The sequence below is a fragment of the Metopolophium dirhodum genome, chromosome 1 (genome assembly GCF_019925205.1).
Source record: "Metopolophium dirhodum isolate CAU chromosome 1, ASM1992520v1, whole genome shotgun sequence".
Taxonomy (NCBI): domain Eukaryota; kingdom Metazoa; phylum Arthropoda; class Insecta; order Hemiptera; family Aphididae; genus Metopolophium; species Metopolophium dirhodum.
Genome location: NC_083560.1, coordinates 8,904,866 through 8,907,892, shown reverse-complemented (window position 1 = coordinate 8,907,892; position 3,027 = coordinate 8,904,866). Strand labels below are relative to the sequence as shown.

Genomic DNA, 3,027 nt, shown 5'->3' with positions numbered 1-3,027 from the left:
TATATTAACTTCAGTATCTTGTTCGATGGGAAAGTGAATATTGTTGGTGCATTGAGGAGATCAAAATTCAAAATCCTCAATAGTTTTCAAAAATGACAGGATAAACAACATAAAAATTAAGGAAAACGGGAATTTTTACGCAAAATAGGTTTTAAAAATTAAACAGATTTTGGGTACATTTTTCCCGGCCCACTGGAGGCTACACACCATATTACTCATGGTGTGACCTCACAGGGTTACCGGGATGATTGGGTGTGCGGGCTTGTTACAGCCAGAACCACGTGTTGAGGGGAACAAAAAAATTATATGTGGTCCCCCGTCTTGCGACGCCTAACAAGATCGTGCATTTAATCATATTACGACAGATGAGTGTAGTTGACCGACGTCGACCAGCATCAGCATTGCCCGTCCTTCGGACCCTCGTGGGTGGACTTAGCTCATCATGGTGGAGTGACGTGGGTGTCCAAAAATGTTCCTCAACCACAACGGTGAAATGTCAAAACGCCGGATCGGTGAAGCGTTGTATTTGTGACGCACACGGAAATGTCTTGTTCTATCAAGAACGTGTTGACGGTGGAGCGTGGTTCCGTGAAGACGGTGGAAAAAGCGTCGACTAGTCGAGCGGAACCGTTGAAAAAAAATGTCGACCAATCGAGCGAAACGCTGTTGAAAACATATTGTGTGGTTCATAGGTAGAGTACTAGAGTACTCTTGCTACAAATATTTTTTAGTTTAAGCCTTTAAGGTGAGTGTTTTTAAAATAAACTAATAAAACAACAATAATTTATTCGTGTGTGCTTTAACCCTGAAAACCACATTTTTATTTGTTATTCCATCGGAGTAAACTTTGGTATACAGACTTCAGGCTTCAGAACAATAAAAAAAAAATCAATTCTACACGGCAGAAAAATATATTATTACCTATATATAATTTTATTTCATTTTAATACATTTTAATATAATTAACTATATTGTAATATAATTTTTCATCATAACGCGGAAGGATCATTGGTGGAACACTAAGAAAATCGCCTTCATAAAAAAGATGAAATGCATTATTATTATAATCTGTTATAATTATTACTGTTTCACTATGTATTATTAAGTTCATCATATTTCATACTCATTGTCTTTTTATTTTTTAAAAGCTGTATAGCATTTATATTCTAAATATTAAATTTTTTGGTTTATTTGATAATAATAATTGTGCCTAAATAATTTTATTTTTACGCATTAAACGCTTGTAATATTCTCATAAGCTAATACAATAAAATTTCATACATATAAAATAACGTATACCGTTTTGAGAAGCAAAAAAAAACGTTATTTGTTCAAGTGGTACATGAAAATTTTCATACTGTGTAGATGGGTAAGCGAATATTAAAAGTATGAGAACCACTGGTATATTATAAGTATATATGTTACGGGCAAAGTAGACTTTAGGGTAATGTTTACATTGCCCGGACTTAATATTAATTTTTTTAAATACTATTACTTTTTGATCACAATTACACTGAACAATACATAAATATCATGACTAAAATTATTTATTTTTACAAGTATTATTAGAATGACATTTTGAATTGTATTTTTTCCCTGATGCCTTACATTTACATTTTTTGTTTAAACATTGTTGAGGCCAATTACATCTATCATTGCATCTAACTTTCCTTCGGTGGTTCCTATCTTATAGTTATCGTCATGGACTATAATAATAAATATAAATATTAAAATTATATTTATTATACTTAAATTTATAGTAAAATTCGTGTTTTACCTGATAGGATAACTCCGAGAATACAACGAAGGTCGCTGTGAGGTCTGTCTACATCAGGTATTTTGATTTTGACGGTTTCACCCACTTTTCTTTCACAAAATCTTTTTTCGGATTATTCTTTCATTCGATTCGCTTGAATTTTGAAGTTTCGACCCACTCTGTTCTTACAGTAGTTATTTTATTTATTCTATTATCTATTTTTTTTTCTTCATTAATTTCTTCAATCAATGCTTCATCAAATTCACTATGATCTCCAGTATTCATTGACGTAATAGCTGCCTCTAAATCTTCTTCGGTTTTCAATTTATTAATGATTGATATTGGAAGTAGCGATGATTTTAATCCAATTTTAGCACTACATCCAAACATTGCTTCATATTGGCTGCATTTTATTCCATGATGTAAGGTTCGATTTTTTATGAATTGAACAAATTTTAGTCCTTCACTCCATTTTTTTGTTTTGTTGTCTTGTAACCAAGTGGCAAGTATATTTTCCACATCTTGATTGGTCCTTTTGACGGACCCTTGACTTGACTGCGAATGTCTCGGTTTTTCTAGATTTTTTAAATATTGTTCTTCCATTTTAATAAATTTAATTTAAATACCATACATTAATTTAGCGAACGCTGAACACTATACCTACTAACACTACAACACGACACGACTATCCACTGCGCTATACTAAATAGTATTAAAAACTCACATTTTGTACGATTCAATGATTAAGAAAATAATTATTGTAGAATACCAAAAAGGTTATACCGATTAACCGATAAGCCGTTAGCTTTAACGATTTCACTAGAGTTAATAGTAATTCTAAAACATGTATTGACCATATTTTTGTAAAACAATCTAAGACTATAGCTGATCACGCTATCATAAATGGTAGTACATTTACTGCATATATCCTTAAATGTAATATAACTGATCACTTTAGCACTATTATTATTAACGAGATACCACCTCTCATCGATAAAAAACAATAGTATTAATTATACTGAACGGATCCTTATTAACTTTGACCATCTTAATATGCTAATTAGTACCGAGAATTGGGATTGGCTAAATCATTATAATTGTGTAGATAATATGCTTGAAAAATTTAATCAGGTGCTAAATTCGTTTATTAATTCATTCTCAACCAATATTAAGCATTGTAAATTTAAAATAAAAAAATTAAACAATGGATTACTAAAGGGTTAATTACGACAATAAGAAATCGAGAAAAATTATATAAGAAATTACTCAAA

General features: G+C 31.1%; 1 protein-coding gene across 1 annotated transcript; it reads right to left on the bottom strand.

The window, feature by feature from the left end:
* Positions 1-1,623: 1,623 nt before the first annotated feature.
* Positions 1,624-2,803, bottom strand: LOC132947250 (SCAN domain-containing protein 3-like). Its single transcript, XM_061017537.1, has 4 exons — positions 2,776-2,803; positions 1,935-2,352; positions 1,778-1,866; positions 1,624-1,706 (listed from the first exon to the last, which is right to left on the bottom strand). Exons 1-4 carry the CDS (start codon positions 2,801-2,803, stop codon positions 1,624-1,626), a joined length of 618 nt encoding a protein of 205 aa, XP_060873520.1.
* Positions 2,804-3,027: the final 224 nt, after the last annotated feature.

What these genes read in the sequence shown, in the direction of transcription:
- LOC132947250 (XM_061017537.1), bottom strand. Translation starts at nt 2,803, where the DNA reads ATGGTCAAAGTTAATAAGGATCCGTTCA. An exon ending in ATAACTACTGTAAGAACAGA is followed by an intron (nt 1,867 to 1,934) that starts GTGGGTCGAAAC and finishes ATTTTGTGAAAG; the next exon opens with AAAAGTGGGTGAAACCGTCA. An exon ending in TCTCGGAGTTATCCTATCAG is followed by an intron (nt 1,707 to 1,777) that starts GTAAAACACGAA and finishes TTATTATTATAG; the next exon opens with TCCATGACGATAACTATAAG.